The sequence below is a fragment of the Ranitomeya variabilis genome, chromosome 4, assembly GCF_051348905.1.
Source record: "Ranitomeya variabilis isolate aRanVar5 chromosome 4, aRanVar5.hap1, whole genome shotgun sequence".
In the NCBI taxonomy this organism is placed as follows: Eukaryota; Metazoa; Chordata; class Amphibia; order Anura; family Dendrobatidae; genus Ranitomeya; species Ranitomeya variabilis.
In genome coordinates this window covers 687,389,404-687,411,080 of record NC_135235.1, presented here as the reverse complement: position 1 = coordinate 687,411,080, position 21,677 = coordinate 687,389,404, and the positions used below count along the sequence as shown (strand labels likewise).

The 21,677-nt window shown below is 48.7% G+C and overlaps 1 protein-coding gene across 1 annotated transcript in view; it reads left to right on the top strand.

The window, feature by feature from the left end:
* The first annotated feature begins 3,313 nt into the window (after positions 1-3,313).
* The window catches only part of LOC143767671 (uncharacterized), a 60,504-nt gene continuing 42,140 nt past the window's right edge, over positions 3,314-21,677 (top strand). The window contains exons 1-2 of the mRNA XM_077256147.1: positions 3,314-3,446; positions 21,412-21,561. Of these exons, the coding sequence (XP_077112262.1) occupies positions 21,484-21,561 (78 nt within the window). The 5' untranslated portion in view covers positions 3,314-3,446; positions 21,412-21,483. The remainder of the gene's footprint in view (positions 3,447-21,411; positions 21,562-21,677) is intronic.

The window sequence follows — 21,677 nt, the reverse complement described above, 5'->3', positions numbered from 1 at the left end:
GGATTATGTATTCTGCTCGTCGATTGGTGCGGAACCTATGTAGGTAAGATAAGGCAGACAGGGTGAAGTAAGGTCTGTCTAGGGGTCTACACTCCCCCCTTCCCTAGTGTTTGGTTTCCTTTCCCTTATCCCTTCATGTTCCACAAGCCTTTCCTTCACATTGATATTTAAGTCACCGTCCATTATTGGGAGGTACCTTAGCAACTTTAGTAATCTGTGTTTTCTGCTACTTAGTTGTAAGGTCCCTGTACCTGTGCTCCCTTATCCTGATCCTGTCCACCATGCTTGCCTTGTTTGAATCTGATCATGTGCATTCTTGTAACCTGCTCCTGAGCCCTGTTTCATTCCTATGTTCGTATTTTCCTCTTAACTCACCGTCATTATTTGTGGGGGGCTGCCTTTTACTTTGGGGAAATTTCTCTGAGGCAAGTGAGGCTTTGTTTCTCTTTAGGGGTAGCTAGCTCTTAGGCTGTGAAGAGGCGTCTAGGGAGAGTTAGGTACGCTCCACGGCTGCCTATAGTGTGTGTGATAGGATCAGGGTTGCGGTCAGTAAAGTTCCCACTTCCCCAGAGCTTGTCCTATATTTCAGGTTTACCTATCAGGTCATTCCAAGTGTTCCTAACCACCAGGTCCATAACAGACGCCCAATGTTCAGAAGAACTATTTAAAGGCAGTGGGCGTGACCCAGCTTCCAATCCGAACCCCAGCCAGATTAACCCCGAACCAGCTAGATAAAATCTAGCCGACGCCACTGAGCGCATAGTGGAAAAAAGCCAAATTACCGCTGTCTGTCGGATGCCCTAGTGTGAACAGCGTTCGACATGACAGTACCCCGCCTTCTACGAGGGACCCCAGGGCCCTCATGACTTATAGAACCCGGCTTGTCCGGATGGCGGCTTTGAAACCTACTGACCAGCTGGTCCGCATGAAAATCTGAGGCAGGTACCCAAGACCTCTCCTCCGGCCCATAACCACACCAGTGTACCAGGTACTGTAACATGTGGCGCACCACTCGAGAGTCAACCACCTTGGAGGCTTCAAACACTAAACTGCCATTCACCAAGACTGGAGGAGGCATCACCGCAGCATCCACAGAACCCACCACCTTTTTTAATAACGATCTGTGGAACACGTTGTGAATCTTATAAACCGTAGGGAGCTCCAACCGGTAGGCAACCGGATTAACGATGGCGGTGACCCTAAATGGACCAATAAACCTAGGACCCAATTTAAGGGATGGTATTTTGAGTCTTATGTTTTTTGTGGACAACCACACCCAGTCACCCACACCCAGGTCCGGACCTGGCACATAACAGAAATACAAAACCCTCATGTCTAATAAAGGGATCCCTTCACGGATATATATTGCACACCAATAGAGCACTATGAAGACTCAGGATCAAAGAGTAATTTAAAAAACCTAATTTTTATTACAAAACGTATCTAAAAACATACAGATAAAAGATACAAATACTGGTGAGACGTTATAATAAACAGATGCAGAGTACAGAAACAAAAACTACAAACTACACAGACCCCTATATATAATCATAAGCGAGGTGTCAGCTCGCCATAACATCTAAATAGACATACCGTGTAAACGGCTAGCTGCCACATATATTTATTAAGTCTATGTACGGTGTATAGATGTAGTTATACTACAGCATCCCTGAATATCCCTAGTGGTCAGCAGGTGGACAATACTGAGTACCAATTAGCAGCAGTGATTACCTGTAGTCATATTGGGTCAGGAAAGAAGGGGTCGTGTGGCTTGTGCGCACCTCGACGCGCGTTTCACTGCGACAGCAGCTTCGTCAGGAGGTAAAATAATGGCGTAGTGCGGGTCTATATATACCGGAACTAATGTCAGAATGCTCGGCACCTGCGAGTTGGCGCACCGCCGCCATGTTGCAGCGTCACCAAGGGGACCGCGCTCACCCTGCGCGTCACCTAGTCACGTGTGCGATCACATGATCGGGCACGTAACCCAGGCAACATCGCTGGGCCCCGGAGCGCTTCCCCATGGAGGTGCAGCAGCGCATGCGCGGCGTGCGCACACAAGTGCCGGTAAGGAATGGTGTGTACCCCTATAATGATAAAAATAAAAAACAAAAAACATAAACATATCACCCTCAAACGTGCTATATTACCGCCCCAGGAATTGGTATAACAACCATCCTACTAAAATAGAGGCCCATATTCTGGATGGAATAGCATATGCCTACATGTGCTTAAAAACCATCCACATGTGTGTAGACCGTGTATGATCCTAAAGGGATGTTTGTACAGATAACCTATGTTGCTAACCAATCCAAAATTATCATGGGGGTGTGAACCCTCATATATTCAATAATGCATAAGTATCATATTTCACACATGGATCACACAGCCCACATACAGAGATAATATAACATTATAATCTGGTACTTCAGCCATCCTCCTTCCGACGACCAAAAACCTCTGAAAGTAGCAGCAATGCGGTTAGGACTTTGTGGGGTAGCTAGGAGTAGGGTGGGCCTTGACCAATAACGTCCAGGGGAAGGCAAAAGTGAATTCTGAAAACAAAATTTAGATTAGACACAAAATACATATAAATAACAGTGCATCACAGTCATGGGGGACACGTGAACATAAAAAGTAAGACAAGCAGGATAAAAAAGTAGGAGAAAATCCCATAAGAGAGAAGAGGGAATGGAAAGAAAGAACAAAAATAACATCATAAAGACCACAGACCACTAAAATTATATAAAATTCGCGCTAACCTAAGAAGGATTTGAAGCTGATATATTCATTAAGCCCTTTAGGGGCTACAGTGTCTAGCACCACCGTCCATCTGGTTTCCTTTTTCAGAAGTTCTTTTTTATAGTTGCCCCCCCTAATGCCCAAATGCACTCGGTCAATCCCTCTCACTTTCAAATGTTTAGGGTCACTTTTATGATATTCTCGAAAGTGCTTGGGTATGGTTTTCAGGCATTCCACATTGTCTACAGCAGCTCCATTTCTAATATCTCGTGCATGCTCTAGAATGCGTACTCGCAATTCGCGTGTGGTCATGCCGATGTATATTAGATTACATGCACATGTGGCATAATAGATGACATTGTCTGTCTTACAATTGATGAAATGGGTTATAGAGAATGATTCGTTTCCACTGCTGTTCTCAAATGTGGAGGTTCTTACCATAAATTGACAGGCGGAACAATTACCACATTTAAAGGAGCCCCATCTTTGTCCAATCCTTTCAGAAAAGAATGTTTTTTGGGGAGCTACATAGTGACTATTGGTTAACATGTCTTTTAGGTTCTTGGATCTGCGCCATGTCACGGACGGATATTCAGAAATATGTGGAGCTACATCTTCATCTGCCAAGAGTACTGGCCAATATTTCCTCAAAATGCCTGATACATCCCTCCATTCGGAGTTGAAAGATGTAATAAACCGAACAGGTAAGTCATGCTCATAACTATTGGAAGGTCTATGTCCAGTTTGGGCCAAAAGTGCATCACGCGATGCAAACTTGGCCCTCCTATAGCCTGCACGTATTACTTTATGATTATATCCACGTTGTCGCAAATTCTCTTTAAGGATCTTGGCCTGTTGCTCAAAAATGGCATCATCAGAGCAAATCCGTTTAATGCGCAGGAATTGACTAGTGGGAACCGATCTAAATGTCTGGGGATGGTGTGATGACGTTGCATGTAATAAAGCATTGGTGGCAGTGGACTTACGAAATACGTCTGTGGAAATGAATCCTTCACCATCCTTCACCAAAGTCACATCAAGAAATTCTACTTTGTCATGGCTGTATTTCCACGTCAGGTTGATATTCAGTTGATTACAATTCAACCTGTTGAGGAAAGAAATGAGAGAAGTCTCAGAACCCTGCCAAATAAAAAGTACATCATCTATATAGCGGGACCATGAGACCACGGCGTCAATGCCTTCAGTATTGTGGACTACCTCACGTTCCCACAGCCCCAGGAATAAATTAGCGTATGAGGGCGCACAAGTCGCCCCCATCGCCGTTCCCTGGAGCTGTAGGAAATAGCGATCCTTGAAAACAAAAAAGTTATGCGTGAGGGAAAAGTGTAACAAGTCCAAAATGAAGCGGCAAAGTCGCTCATCAATATGAGCCATTGTCAGAAAAAATCTAGACGCCGTAATCCCATGGTCGTGCCATATAGATGTGTAGAGTGACTCTACATCGCATGTAACAAGATACATGTCCTCCTCAAGTTGTATGCCATTAAGGCGATTGAGGATGTCGGTTGTATCTCTGGTGAAGGATGGCAAAGTCTCCACGCACTGTTGCAGATAGAAGTCAATATATCTGCAAATGCTTTCAGTGAGACTCCCAATACCCGACACAATAGGTCGGCCCGGCGGATTAGTAGTGTTTTTGTGGACTTTGGGTGTAAGGTAGAATGTGGGGACTATCGGGTGTTCTACCATTAAGCCCTCCATCATCTTAGTTGTGATCACCCCACCGTCTCTTGCCAACTTAAGTATTGAGTCCAATTCTCTTTTGTAGCTAACTAGCGGATTTTCAGCCAGCCGTCTGTAGCATTGTGTTACATTGAGCTGTCTGAATGCTTCATGTTCGTACATCACTGCCGGCCAAATCACAACATTACCCCCCTTGTCAGCGGGCTTGATCACTATATCTTTCATCTTCTGAAGTTCTTTAATGGCACGATTCTGTGCTACTGTGAGATTATAGTGCGTGGGTCTTTTAGGAATATTCACTATGTCTCTTTTAACCAGCTTAACAAAAATATCGACATTGGGACATATCCCACTAGGGGGGAAATGTTGTGATCGGCCGTGCAGGTATGCAGGAATCACCGCCTGGCCTGGTGTTTCTTGTTCAGATAAAAGATCTTCAAGATCGGCCAGTGTACGGGCTTCAATATCTGCAGAAGAGATGTTTTTACTCTGATTAGCAAAATATTTCTTAAAATTAAGTTTTCTGGCAAAGAGTTCAAGATCCTTTATCATAGTGAATGGGTTAAACGGGGCCACTGGTGCAAATGTTAGCCCTTTTTCCAGCACTTGTATCTGTGTATGTGTAAGCACCTTATCGGAAAGGTTAATTACCTTTAGTACCGATCCAGGCGTCTGCCTCTCCTCACTGGGTACCTTGTACGCATGGGGAGAGATGGGGTGGCGGTTTTCTGGGGTAATTGTTCGACTCGTCGGCCTTCTCCTACCCCACCCCGTTTGTCTAAAAAAGACTCTCCACATGATTCCTCAGATAGTGTGGATACAATTGATGAGGATCTAGAGTGTTGTTTGCGATCGGATCTTTTGCTGAACTGCCACTTATAGATCCTTTTCTGCTCGTAATCCTGCTGGTCTCTATGAAATTTCTTTATTTTTTGACTCTGTATGTCTTGTTCCCATTTATTCAGTTCTGCCTCAATTTCTTTGTCAAATTTGTTGCATTCCTCTGCCGTTAGGATGGTCTGTATTTTTGTTTTCAAACAGTCAATCTCACCCTCTACAACTTCAAGTTTCTTTTTGTCAGAACCTATTAATAATTCCAGCAATGTACGTGAACACTTAGACAGCGTATCCTCCCATTTGTTAGTAAATGCTAAATCACAGTCACTTGTAGGGTAAATTTGGACTCGAAGCCCCCTAGGAATGATCCCTTTTTGGAGGTAGTTTTCTAATGACACTTTGTTCCACCACACCTTCGTGCGTTTGTGGAGTAAATTCTTTATATTGGCCTTCAAATCCTTCACATCACTAGCTTCCGTATCTGACCCTTGCTTCTCACCAAACAGGACCCCTAACTGGTTAATCCAGCCTCTATCGCGTTTGCGGAAGTCCATATATTCAATACTTGAGGTATCTGTAAACACAGACCAAATTAGATAGAACAGAACAGAAATACAAAACCCTCATGTCTAATAAAGGGATCCCTTCACGGATATATATTGCACACCAATAGAGCACTATGAAGACTCAGGATCAAAGAGTAATTTAAAAAACCTAATTTTTATTACAAAACGTATCTAAAAACATACAGATAAAAGATACAAATACTGGTGAGACGTTATAATAAACAGATGCAGAGTACAGAAACAAAAACTACAAACTACACAGACCCCTATATATAATCATAAGCGAGGTGTCAGCTCGCCATAACATCTAAATAGACATACCGTGTAAACGGCTAGCTGCCACATATATTTATTAAGTCTATGTACGGTGTATAGATGTAGTTATACTACAGCATCCCTGAATATCCCTAGTGGTCAGCAGGTGGACAATACTGAGTACCAATTAGCAGCAGTGATTACCTGTAGTCATATTGGGTCAGGAAAGAAGGGGTCGTGTGGCTTGTGCGCACCTCGACCTGGCACATGTCTACTGTCAGCCACACATTTGTACTTTGCACCCATGCTCAACAGGCGCTGTTTTGCTTTCCTCCAGACAGAGGACAGTTGTGCTCCTAACAAGTCCCCCTCCACGGAGACCTCTGTCCATGGCCTACTGGATACCTCGAGAGGAAGTAGTGTGCCAGCAGGATGGGAGCGGGGCGTCTTAGCCCTAGCGCACGTGGTACATGCTGACACGTATGAAACCACGTCCTGTCGGATTTTGGGCCACCAAAACCGACGCGACACCAACTCCAAAGTACGCCTAACTCCTGGGTGACCAGCCAAGACAGCATCATGATGCTCAGCCAATATCCTTAGGCGAAGATGGAGCAGTACAAACGATTTGTTAATGGGAAGTTCTGGTGGTACTTCCTCCTGAGCCTCGGCAACCTCAGCCTCAACCACTGTCGTGATTGCCGAGACCACTACACCTTTTGGGAGGATGGGTACCGGTTCTTCCCAAGGTTCTTCCCCCGGAAAACACCTGGACAAAGCATTCGCCTTAGAGTTCTTAGACCCAGGTCGGGGCACTTCTGAACAACCCCTCTCAGAAAACACATCTGTGAAATCCATCAGAGACTCAGGAATACTTGGAGTCACAGCAGAAACACACGTGGCCAGGCAATTCTCCTGGCAGAATCCACTCCACTGGATGATATCCTGGGTTTTCCAGTCAATCACCAGGTTGTGCATAGCCAACCATGGAAAACCCAGAACCACTTGTGCAGGCAGATTACTGAGCACCCTACATGTAACTTGCTCCGAATGTAGGGCCCCAAAGTGGAGTTTAACCTCAGCCACAAACTCAGTAATCTCCGCTTGTGTGAGAGGAGCGGCATTGATGATGACCACCCGGATAGGATGAGGCAGTTTTTCAATCCTGAAACCGGCTGTGCACGCAAACTCCTCATCAATAAGATTAGAGGCAGAACCACTATCCACAAACACAGTGATTGGCAGCTCTCTGCCAGCGACCATAACTTTGGCTGGGAGCATGCATTGATAAACCACAACGGAGGATTGACATAAGTTCAGACTGGCCACTTCCACACCCTCTGAGCTTAAAAGTTTTTCCGCCGTTGCGCTTTTCTTAGATAGCAGAGGACAAGTATTGACATAATGACCAGTTTTACCACAGCAAAAACAGGCTCTCTGCTTCCTGAGCAAAGGGGCACGATGCTTCACATGAGACACCCCTGCAATTTGCATAGGCTCCGTGGGCTCACCTGCAGCAACCTCACGTGAACCTATGCTCTCTCCCATAGGCAGCATCTCTTGCACCCCCTGACGCAAACGGCGATCAATGCGGATAACAAGACTCATAGCAGATTCTAGAGAAGCAGGAGTCTCGTACCTTAGAAGGGCTTTTTTAACCTTTCCTGAAACCCCATGAACAAACTGACTTCACAGCGCAGGATCATTCCACTGTGTATCTACCGCCCAGCGGCGAAATTCAGAACAGTAATCCTCCGCCATACGCTCCCCCTGGCGAATATTGCGAATTTTAGATTCTGCTAGTCCCATTCTGTCAGGATCCTCGTAAATGAGTCCAAGAGCAGAAAAAAACTCTCCACTGAGTTATATGCAGCCAGTGGCGTAGGAAGGGGGGTGCGGGGGGGGCGGGCCGCCCCGGGCGGCACAATGCGGGGGGGGCGGCACAATGCGGGGGTGAGGTCGTCAGTCTGGCGTATCTAGGGGGGGGGGGGGCAGCCGGGGCATGCGCCCTGGCCGGGCGCAGCCGGCAGGGGGGCGCAGTCGGGCCGCCTACAGCGGCGGCCCGCAGTGTCCCCCCCGGCGGCTGCATTCTGCCGCCCCCGCACTGGGAGTCAGCTGTTCGCTGTGCCGACTGTCAAGCTGACAGCCGGCACAGAGAAGCTGCGGCGCGCCGGCTCCCAGTGTTCAATTGTACTGCATCTGAGATGCGAGTACAATTGAAGCTCTGACTGCCGGGTCAGAGCGACGCCAGCAACGTGATCAGGTCATGTGATCACGCTGCTGACGTCACTCACCTGCGCGGCAGAAGCAGAGCAGGAGACACAGAGCGGTGCTAAGTGCTCCAGTGGAGCTGAAGACACCGAAGGTGCAGGGGGGGATTTACTGTGAGTGGGGATGGGGGGGGGGGATTTACTGTGAGTGGGGATGGGGGGGGGGGATTTACTGTGAGTGGGGATGGGGGGGGGGGATTTACTGTGAGTGGGGATGGGGGGGGGGGGATTTACTGTGAGTGGGGATGGGGGGGGGGGGATTTACTGTGAGTGGGGATGGGGGGGGGGATTTACTGTGAGTGGGGATGGGGGGGGGGGATATATTGTGGGGGGATTTACTGTGAGTGGGGATGGGGGGGGATTTACTGTGAGTGGGGATGGGGGGGATATATTGTGGGGGGGATTTTATGTGAGTGGGGATGGGGGGCATATATTGTGGGGGGATTTACTGTGAGTGGGAATGGGGGGGATTTTATGTGAGTGGGGATGGGGGGCATATATTGTGGGGGGATTTACTGTGAGTGGGAATGGGGGGGATATATTGTGGGGGGATTTACTGTGAGTGGGGATGGGGGGATTTACTGTGAGTGGGGATGGGGGGGATATATTGTGGGGGGATTTACTGTGAGTGGGAATGGGGGGCATATATTGTGGGGGGATTTACTGTGAGTGGGGATGGGGGGGATATATTGTGGGGGGATTTACTGTGAGTGGGAATGGGGGGCATATATTGTGGGGGGATTTACTGTGAGTGGGGATGGGGGGGATTTACTGTGAGTGGGGATGGGGGGGATATATTGTGGGGGGATTTTATGTGAGTGGGGATGGGGGGCATATATTGTGGGGGGGATTTACTGTGAGTGGGAATGGGGGGGATATATTGTGGGGGGATTTACTGTGAGTGGGGATGGGGGGCATATATTGTGGGGGGATTTACTGTGAGTGGGGATGGGGGGCATATATTGTGGGGGGATTTAATGTGAGTGGGGATGGGGGATATATTGTGGGGGGATTTAATGTGAGTGGGGGTGGGGGGATTTAATGTGAGTGGGGATGGTGGGATATATTATTGGATGGGGGATATTTAATATGGGTGGAGATGGGATTTATTGTGGGGGGAGATTTAATGTGAGTAGGGAGGGGGGATTTAATGTGAGTAGGGAGGGGGGATTTATTGTTGGGGGGAGATTTAATATGAGTGGAGATGGGGGGATTTATTGTGGGGGGAGATTTAATGTGAGTGGAGATGGGGGTATTTATTGTGTGTGGGGAGAATTGGAGTGGAGATGGGGGATTGAATGTGTGTGGGAGGAGATTTGTCATGGGGATGGGGGGATTTAATGTGTGGGGGAGATCTAAGGACACAAAATGAAGAGCAAAGGGGGAGATGGGGGGGCATATATGAGGAAACAGTATGGGGGATGGGTGCAGACAGTTTGGGGTCAAACGGGGGAATGTATGCGGACACAGTATGAGTAGCGATGTGAAAAACTTATGTGGACAGAGTACAGGGAGTGAGGGGTTGGGATGTGTGCATGCGTAGCATGGGGGACAGTGTAAGGGCACAGCCAGGAGGGGACAGTATACCAAGGAGGGGGAGTGTGATGAGAGAGTACAGTTTAAATACTGGGCCCTATAGGGGGGACTCAGTGTGAGAGGACAGTATGAAGAGGGGGCCAGTATAGAAAGGGGAGGTCAGTGTGAAGAGCATGTACCATAAGAGGGACAGTGTGGGGGTCATATTTTATGCAGACAATATAGTGACGGGCAATTTTTTATTCAGGAGCATTATAATGACACTTGTATCTTTAAGGGCGTCATGTGGAGATTTTCTGCAAAAGAGCGGAGAAGATGGAAGTCTGCAGAGACGGCTGTGGATGAGAAAACTCATCATGGGGTCTGGACAAGATGAAGAAAAGAAGGAGAACGACTCCAGAGACGACATCATCTATAAGGTACCTGGATGTAAAGGTTATGTGTGATACTGACTAACTCATGTTTTTATTTATGTTAGGAGCATTAAAGGGGATGTCCAGGTTTGTGATGAGTCTGCAGTCATTCTTTGTGACTGCAGACTTCTGAATTCTCCCAGTGCGCCCTGCACACTGTCAGGATTCTCTCGTGCCGGCGATTTACATACATGCAGTCACGTGCTGACTAGACATGTGTGGCCTCACTCAATGAAAACGAACTGAGCGAGGCCGGGCACGTCTAGTCGGAATGTGGTCAGAAGTATACAAATCACATACTTGTGCTGACATGACTGTCCACCGGCAAGGGAGAATCCTAAAAGTGTGCAGTGCATTCGATGTGAGAATTCAGAAGCTGCGATGTCAGGATTCAGCTCTGCAGGTTCCAGTAGTCGACACATGGACACTTCACTCATATGCGGCTTTCATACTCATGGTCCTGTAACAACGAGCTTCTCTTCTGCTTCTCTCAGTTTTTACTGAACATTGGGAGCTTAAGGGAGAGGAGCTCGTCGGTACATGACTAAGGCTACTTTCACACTAGCGTCGGGAAAGACCCGTCGCTGTGCGTCGGGCCGACGTTCCCGACGCTAGCGTGGTCTCCGCCGCACAACGGGGGCAGCGGATGTATTTTTCCAACGCATCCACTGCCCCATTGTGAGGTGCGGGGAGGTGGGGGCGGAGTTCCGGCCGCGCATGCGCGGTCGGAAAAAGCGGACCGTCGTGAGCAAAAAACGTTACATGCAACGTTTTTTTTCTCACGACGGTCCGCTACCACACGCCCAAGCGTCGCAAAACGGACGCGACGTTTGGCAATGCGTTGCAAATGCGTCGCTAATGTTAGTCTATGACAAAAAAACGTATCCAGCAAGAACTTTTGCTGGATGCGTATTTTCGGCAAAACGACGCATTTGCGACGTATTGCAGTTAACGCTAGTGTGAAAGTAGCCTAAGTGTGCAAATCGCATACATTCTGGGGGGGGGGGGGCGCCAAACTCGGGAACAGCCCCGGGCGGCAAAAGCTCTAGCTACGCCCCTGTATGCAGCAGAATCAGAAGGTAAAGAAAATGCCCATGCTTGAGGATCCCCGTTCAGTAATGACAACACCAGGCCCACACGCTGAGCTTCATTACCTGAAGAGATCGGGCGCATACGCAAATATAGTTTACAAGATTCACGAAAAGAAACAAATTTACTGCGTTCCCCAGCAAACCTTTCAGGCAAAGGAAACTTGGGCTCAGCAACTCTGCCTGCAGATTCAGCTTGCAGTTTAGATACTACTAGACCCTGATGCTGAACTGCCCCCTTCAGCTCAGTGACCTGTAGGGACAGCGCCTCCAACTGGTGGGTTATGGAAGTCATGGGATCCATGCCAAAAAAAAGAAACCCCTTTTCTTTTTTTTTTCTTTTTTTTTATATGGCCGATTATAATGTCACGGGAAGCCTAGATAGGCAAGAGCTAAAAACCCAGGCCCCTGCGATTTCCCTCAACTCTGGGAAATCCTGACTGACCCTCTCCCAGAGTTTACACTGATGGTGTGCATGTCTGGGCCTCCACCCACACCCTATCTCCTGTCTCAACCCTAGGCTGAAACCACCACCCACCACCCAGTGAATAGACAACACACCAATACCCACAGTAAGCACAGACAAGGATAACGGAAAATATGCACCACGCCGCAGTTACACAGGAATACACAATAAGTGCAAAAGGCAAAATGAACACAAATATAGGAAGGAGTAAATATGACAAAAGGAAATACACCACCAGATATGATACTCCTTCTCCTAGATCACCACTCCAGACCGAGATAACCAAGCACTAGACAGAAGCTATAATCGGCGACGCCCAATGTTCAGAAGAACTATATAAAGGCAGTGGGCGTGACCCAGCTTCCAATCCGAGCACCAGCCAGATTAACCCCGGATCAGCTAGATAAAATCTAGCCGACGCCACTGAGCGCATAGTGCACAAAAGCGGAATTACCGCTGTCTGTCGGACGCCCTAGTGTGAACAGCGTCCGACATGACATGACCACACTGGCGCAAAGCACATAACAAAGAACAATACTAGCGCATGGCCATGCGAGCCTTAAATAGTTGCAGCACGTACAGGACCTTCCTAGAAGGACCAATGAGAGGCTGCCACAGAGCGTGAGCACCTACAGGACCTTCCTGAAGGACCAATGGCCTTAGCTGCAGTATCTGATCATGTGACCCTCGATCTCCACTGAGAGATCTTACTCTGAGCATGCTCAGAATGAGAAAAGCAGGACTTAGTCCCAGAAGCGTCTGCTCGCCGCTGCCCAGCACTGACTTCAATGGCAGAAGTAGGAAAGGCAGCAGTAACTCTTTGTACAGAGTCAGACTGAGCGAGACGCTGGGACCGACGTCTCCGCTAGCAGGCTCCACTGTGGCAGGAGAAGAATGGGAGACCACAGCAGAGATGGCCCGAGATTCCCCCTGTGCAGAGGTGGGGACTTGACCCCTAACATTACCCCCCCTAGGGCCCCCCCTCCTTGGGCCTCGCTACGTTCGAAGGCAGTAATGAGCTGCGGAGCCCGAATGTGCTCAGCAGGCTCCCAGGACCTATCCTCAGGACCGTAACCCTTCCAGTCCACCAAATAAAATTTTTTGCCACGAACGACCTTGCACCCCAAAATAGCGTTCACCTCGTAATCGTCCGTAGACGAACCCGATGTCCCAGCAGATGACTCAGAAAACCGGGACATGTATACGGGCTTAAGGAGGGACACATGAAAGGTATCGGTGATACCTAGGCGTGGAGGAAGGGCTAGACGGTAGATCACAGGATTAACCTGTTCGAGGACCTTGAAGGGACCCAAGTAGCGAGGAGCAAACTTAGTGGACTCAACACGCAGCCTGATGTTACGAGCGGAGAGCCACACTAAGTCGCCAGGAGCAAAGGTCGGGGCAGGGCACCGATGTGCATCAGTGGAGGACCTCATTCTCTCCTTGGAGGCCCGGATGGCATCCTGAGTGCGGTCCCAAATGTCTCGTGCCTCCACTGCCCAGTCTGCCACCCTGGAGTCAGCAGAGGACACGGGCATAAGCACAGGAACCCGCGGATGCTGGCCGTAATTAAGGAGGAAAGGAGTCTGACCGGTGGAGTCAGCTACAGCGTTGTTAAGGGCAAACTCTGCCCACGGTAACAAGGATGCCCAGTCATCCTGCCTGGCAGAAACAAAATGTCGTAAATAAGTGACCAGAGTCTGATTGGTTCTCTCAACCAACCCATTCGTCTCGGGATGATAAGCCGAGGAGAGATTTAACTCAATACTGAGTAAACGACAAAGCTCCCTCCAGAATCAAGACGCAAACTGTGGACCCCGGTCACTGACAATCTTGTCCTGCATACCGTGTAAGCGAAAGATATGCTTGATGAACAAGGCTGCCAGAGACCGTGCAGAAGGTAGCCGTGGAAGAGGCACCAAATGAACCATTTTGGAAAAATGATCGGTGATCACCCAGATAATGGTGCAACTACGAGACTTGGGTAAGCACACCACAAAGTCCATCCCGACCATCTCCCAGGGCCTGTCCGCCACTGGCAGAGGGTAAAGCAACCCAGCTGGCCGTTGCCGAGGGGACTTGTTCTTGGCGCAAGAGACACACGCCCGAACATAGTCTGCGACATCACGAGCCATATGCGGCCACCAGTATGTCCTCGCCAGTAACTAAGATGTCCTTTTGGAACCAAAATGTCCACCCACCCTGGATGAGTGTGCCCAAGAGAGAACCTCCGGTCGCAAACTGGATGGTACAAAAGTCTTGCCTGGAGGCACAGACTCTAGCGAAACCGGGGCCACAGTTCTCAGGCTCTCGGTGGGGAAAATAAGCCGAGGCTCCTCTTCCTCCTCCACAGATGACACAACGGAGCGAGAGAGAGAGCATTGGCACGAATGTTCTTCTCCCCAGAAAGAAAATGGAGGGTGAAATGAAACCGGGAGAAGAACAAGGACCTTCTGGCCTGGCGAGAATTTAACCGCTGGGCTGTCTGCAGGTACACCAAATTTTTATGATCTGTGAAGACTTGGAAGGGAAAACGAGCTCCTTCCAAGAGATGTCTCCACTCCGAGAAAGCCAACTTCATGGCTAGCAAGTCCCTGTCCCCGATGGAATAATTCCTCTCTGCTGGTGAGAAGGTCTTAGAAAAGAAGAAGCAAGGATGCTTCCGACCTTGAGCATCCTTTTGGAAGAGGACTGCTCCAGCACCAACAGATGAGGCATCCACCTCCATGATAAATGGCTTATCTACATGGGGGCGATGTAGGATGGGAGCGCTAGTGAAGTGTGACTTGATGGAGTTAAAGGCCTTGGAGACCTCCTCAGACCACAATTTGGGATTTGCCCCCTTCTTCGTGAGAGCAACCAAGGGAGCTACCAAAGTTGAGAAGTGCGGAATGAACTGGCGATAATAATTAATGAACCCCATAAAGCGCTGCACCGCTTTAAGAGAATGGGGTTCCTGCCAGTCCATCACAGCCTGTAGTTTGGCAGGATGCATAGCCAATCCCTGGGCGGAGATGATATAGCCTAGGAAAGGTAAGGAGTCCTGCTCGAACATACACTTCTCCAACTTGGCATAGAGGGAGTTTGCCCGTAGGAGGTCGAAGACTTTGCAAACATCTCTCCGGTGGGAGTCAATATCTGGAGAGTAGATGAGAATATCATCCAGATAGACTACGACCGAGGTGGTGAGCATATCCCGGAAGATGTCATTCACAAAGTCTTGGAAAACGGCTGGGGCATTACAGAGCCCGAATGGCATCACCAGATATTCATAGTGCCCATCCCTGGTGTTAAAAGCCGTCTTCCATTCGTCCCCCTCACGGATGCGAATCAGGTTGTAAGCACCCCGCAGATCTAGTTTAGTAAACACCCTTGCTCCCCGAAGCCTATCGAAGAGCTCAGATATCAAGGGCAAAGGATACTTATTCTTAACGGTGATGGCGTTAAGACCCCTGTAGTCTATGTATGGACGCAGTTCCCCATTCCTCTTCTGCACGAAGAAGAACCCAGCCCCAGCATGTGACACTGACTTCCTGATGAACCCTCTTGCCAGATTCTCTTGAATGTACTGAGACATTGCCTCCATCTCCAGGAGAGATAACGGATAAACACGACCCCGGGGAGGCTCAGCACCAGGCAAGAGATCAATAGGACAGTCATAGGGGCGATGAGGTGGAAGGGTCTCTGCCGCCTTTTTGGAGAACAGGTCTGCATAAGACCAATATTGCTTGGGGAGAGAGGATAGATCTGCGGGTACCTCAGTAGTCGCCACCTGAACGCACTCCCTCTGACACCTACCCCACAAGATTCACCCCATCCCAGAATTCTACCTGAGGACCACTCTATATGAGGAGAGTGGTACCGTAGCCAAGGTATCCCCAAAAGGACCTCATCAATTCCCTCAGGAATGACGAGCAGAGATATAATCTCCTAATAGGATGGCGACATAGACAGAGTAAGAGGGATGGTCTGGTGTGTTATCTGTGAGGGCAGTGTCGACCCATTCACCACTCGTACCATTACTGGTTGAGCTTGCATAACCAGGGGTATTGCGTGATGTTGTGCGAAGGCAGAAGACATAAAATTGCCCTCCGCCCCAGAATCCACGCAGAGCTCTACCGAGTGGGTGGATGAGCCTATAATAATTGTCCCCTTAAAGGACAATTTGGAGGCAAACGTCGCCGTGTCTAGTGTACCTCTACCTACTACCACTAGACGCTGACGTTTCCTCGACCTCTGGGGGCAAGATTTCCTGACTGCTGGCAAACATGACAGACCTTGAGTGCACAAGCAGTCCGGGACTTAGATCCCGCTCGTGACACTTCCCTGGCCTCATGTGACTCAGGAACCAGGACCGGAGATTGCAGAGGTTTGGCGAAGGTGGGAGCCAGCCGAAACCTCTGCCTACACTGGGCTCGCTCTAACCTCCGCTCGTTAAAACGGAGGTCAATTCGAGTAGAGATAGTTATTAACTCCTCCAGTGTGGCAGGAATCTCCCTAGTGGCCAGAGCGTCCTTAACGTGATCAGCCAGGCCCCTCCAAAATATGGGGATAAGGGCTTTATCCGACCTCTCCAGCTCAGAAGCTAAAGTACGAAAGCGGACGGCAAAATGACTGACCAAGGACTCACCCTGAGTTAATGCCAGCAGTTGGAGCGCCGTGTCATGGGTGACTTGAGGTCCTAAAAAGACCTGTTTCAGAGTGCTCAGGAACAGCGGAGCACTCTGCACCACATGATCGCCACGCTCCCACAGCAGCGTAGCCCATTCCAACGCCCTGTCCGACAAGACAGACACGATAAATCCCACCTTAGCCCGCTCTGTGGGAAAACGTGCAGCCAGGAGCTCGAGGTGAATAGAGCACTGACTCATGAATCCCCTACAAGATTTGCTATCTCCAGAAAATGTTTCTGGCAGCGGGAGGCGAGATAATGTCAGAACAGGAGTGGCAGTGGACAAGCTTGGTGCAGCCACGCTAGCAGCCTGTACAGCAACTGCGGTAACATCCACAGCTGAGGTTGAGCTCTCGAGAGCCGCCAACCTACCCTAAAGCTGCTGGATATACCGCAAGAATTGCTGAATGTCCGCCATTTACTAGCGAGACCCTGGCGCTAGTATTCTGTTAGGGCTAGCGGAACGCACCGAGTAAATAGAGATGTTTTTATTGATATTGGTGCGTTCGCAGCCCGGGGTCCACCGTGCAGGAGTACCTGCTGCTAGAAAACGGCAGCACTATATGGCGGTATGGACTAACTCAGTTAATTCACCGAGTAGCTGTGAAAGCAAAGCACTGTGCCCTGTTAGACTTCACAGAGGCACAGGCTAACTGCCCAAACAGAGAGCAGTCAGTGGTCACGCATGCACACAAAACTCCTCGCCGGAGGTGCCAGCATTCTAGGGGCTTATTTCTGCCAGGTCCCTGAATACATGTGCAGCGCCCCAGAGTCCTGGTCGTTGCAGTGCTGTGGCTCTGCCACTATGGGGAGCCATGGTGCGTCCGATGGCACTGAAGGAGTTCATCTGATCAGGTATCACAGACACCAATACATTTCACAGCCGGGCCTCCGGGGGGAGCTAAGGGTTCTATTCATTAGGCCACTCCCCACCATAGTGGGTAAACTGGGGGTCAGGCAGGAAGTTAGATCAGAAAGCTGACTGGATTGGACGAAGCAACACCTAGTGGCAGAGGGTGTTGTGGAGGAAGAGACAGTAGGGTCTCTGTCAGGGGTGGGATCCTGACAGAGGTTTGGCATTGAAAAGAACGTAACGGGTCCGCGCCAGCTCCGGGAAGCGGCGGGACCCAAGAAAGGACTAGAAGCGAGATAGATTGTGCTGAGTGAGAAACGAGATCAAGCAATAGGAGAATTCCAGTAGGGGTCGTGCTGTAAGACCGGAGCAACACCCTACTGAGGCGCACTGCCGGTGGCCGGAACGCCGAGGGAGTATTATAACATTCAGCTTCAAGCAATACTCTAAACAGCGGCAGGACAGTCAGTTTAAGGCGGGCTGTCTAACACATATCACCTATGAAGTCTTGGGAGGCAATTGCGGGAGAGGGGCGTCTCTAGGGTCCCGGAAGAACTCCAGGCCTATCCGACAAACGGGTGCCGTTCTAACTGTAACATCAGGAAGGGACGGAAGATTAGAAGAACATCATTTAATCGAGTTGTGAGGGAACTTAAGAAACAGACACAACGGTTGTGGGGTACTTTCCGTAAGCACAGCAGGGAAGGACTACAACACATAGCGCTAAGAAGGAAGGCACCGATTTCCACCTGTGAAGTGAACTCTGGAGGTGCCATTGGACCGGCCGGACTTGCGCAGCCTGGTGAACCGTATTCTGGACTGAGGACTCAGAGATCTCCAGTAAAGAGGTAAAGAGACTGCAACCTGGTGTCCTCGTTATTTACCGCGACCTGCACCCCACAACCGCACCGTTACAACACCACTTACTGCACCGGACGTCCCCCACTGACAGACAGGGCCACGGACCGGGTCTAGCCACTGTGACAACCCCAGAGCAGAGACCCAGAGGCCCGGCTCCGGGTACCCCTCGGCCCTGCGGCGGTGTGGGGGCGCTCCACATACAAACACAAACTCCTCGCCGGAGGTGCCAGCATTCTAGGGGCTTACTTCAGCCGGATCCCTGAACACACTCTCACGTGGCCATGCCGCCATGCGAGCCTTAAATAGTTGCAGCACATACAGGATCTTCCTAGAAGGACCAATGAGAGGCTGCCACAGAGCGTGAGCACCTACAGGACCTTCCTGAAGGACCAATGACCTTAGCTGCAGTATCTGATCATGTGACCCTCGATCTCCACTGAGAGATCTTACTCTGGGCATGCTCAGAACGAGAAAAGCAGGACTTAGTCCCAGAAGCGTCTGCTCGCCGCTGCCCAGCACTGACTTCAATGGCAGAAGCAGGAAAGGCAGCAGTAACTCTTTGTACAGAGTCAGACTGAGCGAGACGCTGGGACCGACGTCTCTGCTGAGCAGGCTCCACTGTGGCAGGAGAAGAATGGGAGACCGCAGCGGAGATGGCCCGAGATTCCCCCTGTGCAGAGGCGGGAACTCGACCCCTAACATATACCGCTACCCTCACCAGTGCAGTCTGAACCTGCACCTGTGGGATCCAGTACCCATGTCCGTCCTGTGTTCCTGACCGTATTGTTTCCTATCTGGTACCTGTTTTTTTTACCAGCCATACAGTCCTGATCCAGAACTTATTCTATCTTTATGTGGTGCTCTGCTTAGATATTCATACTGATGGCTTCTAACAGGTCACTGGTCCCTCACTGACCTGACCCCTATATTACATACTGAATGTAATATGTTTTGAAAAATATAAATGCCATCAGTATGAATATGTAATCAGAGCACCACATAAAGCCCCGCTCACAGGCCGCCCCAAAGCACGAGAATGTCATTAACTGAAAATTGTAAGTAAAGATTAAACAACAACCACAAGATGGATTTCATCAACCAAGGTATCAATGTAATCAGTATAACGGCGCTGACCTGACACTGTCCGTGGGTTACTGTGCACAATCCTGCTGACAGGTTCCATTTAAATCATGGTGATAAGAGGGGCACTGACCATTCAGAAGCTCTTCCCTTATCTCAGGCCAAGTTACAGGTAAGGGCTCATACTCACATGCGAGAAACTCGGATGAGTTAATACCCGGCACTGCACCCGGCACTCAGATCGGAGCGTGCAGCCGCATAGCAATACATGCAGCCGCATGCTCTGCTCCTGAGTGCCGGGTGCAGTGACGGGCATTGACGTGTGAGACTCATCCGAGTTTCTCGCATGTATGGGCCCTAACAGTAATAAACAAATCTGGATGGCCGTATATGCGAACATGTGTCATGGCGTCCTGAGCGTACTTGTGCATATATCTGGGACTTCCTGTAAATGTAGCCAGTAAAATATCCATTCCCCCAATGTCCACCACGTTGCCATGATTGGCAATAGCATTTCTTAAATTAATGTATTCATCTACTCTAAATATTTCTTGCTTTAGTCGTATGTACAAAGGACGCTCGCTCTCCACCTTGGCATACAGATCTACTATACACTGATGAGAAAGTTGACTCCATTGTAGTCTGATCATTATGTGGTAGGTGTAGAAGTCCATAGCTGATATTTTATTGGTTGGTTTATTGGTTGGCCTCGCAGTGCTGGGATCAGTCTGTTAGATTATAGTGATCGCCATCTTGGCCATTTCACAATATTATCGGATATTGCAGAGCATCATATGATCTATGTGTTTCTGTAATACACTGAACATGTTCTCTCCGTCACTGAATAATTATATCTCGGCTTAGAAAGTCCTGTCCAACCATTACAATAGCTCCTTCACTAACACTGGGGGAAGTAAATCTCCTTTTGTGCCACCAGCCGGTGTCTTGTCTGCTCTTATTACACCCTGATATTCCGCACTTGGCATTCTTTATAAGGCTGTATTATAAAGGTTTACTAACTGATTGTGTTGGTGGAAAAAATCTGTGCAGGATTCAAAGCAATGTCTATTAGTCTCAGGTATAACTTCACAACGCCGATCAGCTTGTATCTGTTCATCTCCCAAACACTTAATTTGTAAAAATGTTGGGTCTTGATTTGCCACAGGAACCATCAGACATATTTTGTGACATATTTGTCCCTGAACTTTAAGGCTATGTGCACACGTAAGAAAAGAGGTGCAGAATTTTCTGCACAAAATCTGCATCTCCTGGCAGAATCCGCAGCTGTGTTTTTTATGCATTTTTTATGCGTTTTTTAGTGTGTTTTTTGTGCAGATTTTATTTCTATAATGGAGGGGTGCGGAAACGCTGCAGAACTGCACAAAAGAAGTGACATGCACTTCTTTGAAATCTGCAGCGTTTCTGCGCAGATTTTTCTGCACCATGTGCACAGCTTTTTTTTTTTCACATTGATTTACATTGTACTGTAAATCACAGTGCAGTTCTGCACCAATTCTGCACTAAATCTGCATCGTGTGCACAGGCCCTAAAAGTTGGCATAACTCTTCTTCCTTAAGTCCAGCTGTCGTACCAAAGGATGTCATCTGGAAAGATGAATTGTGTCTCCTAATAATTTGCAGTAGTTGCTTAGACTCATGAGTTGTTCCTGACATGTATGAAAAAAGTGGTTCAGGAGGTAGAGTTAAAGATGGCAAACTGACATTACCATTGACCACCACACACCAGGAGATTTCTAGTTAAACTTTTTTGCTTGGCAATGTTCTCATAGTACGTCCATTTTGCTTATTATGACTTTAAGATGTGACCTATAGTCCTGAATTGGGTCGTAGTAAAACGCTTCCAAACTCAGGTCAGCCTGCCTACGTCATTTTGACAACTTTCATCCTTTTGTTCAGATGTTTCAGCATCCCTTGATTCAGCCTGTCTTTATTCTACACTAAATATTGCAAAATAATAAATCTCCTCATATGTTTCCCTTATTATCTCCAGTAATTGTATTATTACACAGGATTTTTATGATGTTACATTGGCTCATCTTCTCATTCAGGTCTCTACAATATCGGATCCTCTCAGTGAAGATCTTTCATATAAAATCATTTTTCAGAATTACCCATCAAAGATGGATATGGACAGAGACAAGATGGCGGAGAGGATATTACACCTCACCCTAGAGATCCTCTTCCGGCTTACTGGAGAGGTGAGAGATTCTGATGACGTCACATTACATCATTCTTATCTGTGGGAATAACAGATGGACAGAACTGGGGAGGTGAGGACTCTGGAAATGTCTGTAGTGAGATTTATTAATGTGTC